Here is a 712-nt window from a genome sequence, read left to right as displayed (position 1 = left end):
AAGGGGGAGGGAGGATTGCGGAAGGGATGAGGACAGAGGGACAGAGAGGTGGGGAGAGAGGAAACTCAGCAATAGGGCAGGACTGGGGGCGGAGAGAAGGGTTGGGGGGCAGAGAGGTGGGGTGGGAATCAGGGTAGAGAAAGGATGAGGGGGCAGAGAGAGGGGATGGGGCAAAGATGGGAAAGGAGCAGAAGAGGGATCCGGAAGCAAGAGATGGGCCTGGGGAGCAGAAGAGATGGGGATGGGTGACAGAGCAGGGCACAGGGGACAGAGGATGGGCTGGGTGATGGCGGTGGCAGAGGTGAGCTAGTGGGACCCAGAGGTGGGCTTGGGGGCAGCCGAGAAGCCGGTGAAGGGAGAGAGGCGGGGGGGGGGGGGTGAGTAAGGAGGAGAACAGCCCTCCCAGCCAGCAGGTACCTGTTGACATTAGCAGCACGGCCTGCAGCAGAGCCACTTCCGTGTCGTCCAGGTTAAAGGCAGAGAGTGACTTGCCCAATTCAAAGATGGCGTCGGAGACAACGCCCAGGCCGCCATTCTTGAGCTGCTCCCGCTTGACAGCCATCTCCCCGCTCAGCGTCAGGGTGTCGCTCTCGGGGTCATAGCGGACAGCCGCCCGCAGCGACATGATCTCCATGCAGCACCCCTTCAGGAGGATGATCTGGTCTTCGCAAGGCAGCTGGGGGGCGGCAGGGCCAGGGAGGACTTAAAAACA

At 62.2% G+C, this 712-nt stretch overlaps 1 protein-coding gene across 2 annotated transcripts in view; it reads right to left on the bottom strand.

The window, feature by feature from the left end:
- THRA (thyroid hormone receptor, alpha) overlaps positions 1-712 on the bottom strand; it is a 12,298-nt gene that overhangs the window by 3,546 nt on the left and 8,040 nt on the right. For both annotated transcript variants that reach the window (XM_015570899.1, XM_015570898.1), the window contains exon 7: positions 418-676. In XM_015570899.1, the coding sequence (XP_015426385.1) occupies positions 418-676 (259 nt within the window). The remainder of the gene's footprint in view (positions 1-417; positions 677-712) is intronic.

Source organism: Myotis davidii, unplaced genomic scaffold (assembly GCF_000327345.1).
Source record: "Myotis davidii unplaced genomic scaffold, ASM32734v1 scaffold327, whole genome shotgun sequence".
Lineage (NCBI taxonomy): Eukaryota > Metazoa > Chordata > Mammalia > Chiroptera > Vespertilionidae > Myotis > Myotis davidii.
This window is presented reverse-complemented; position numbering and strand designations above follow the sequence as displayed.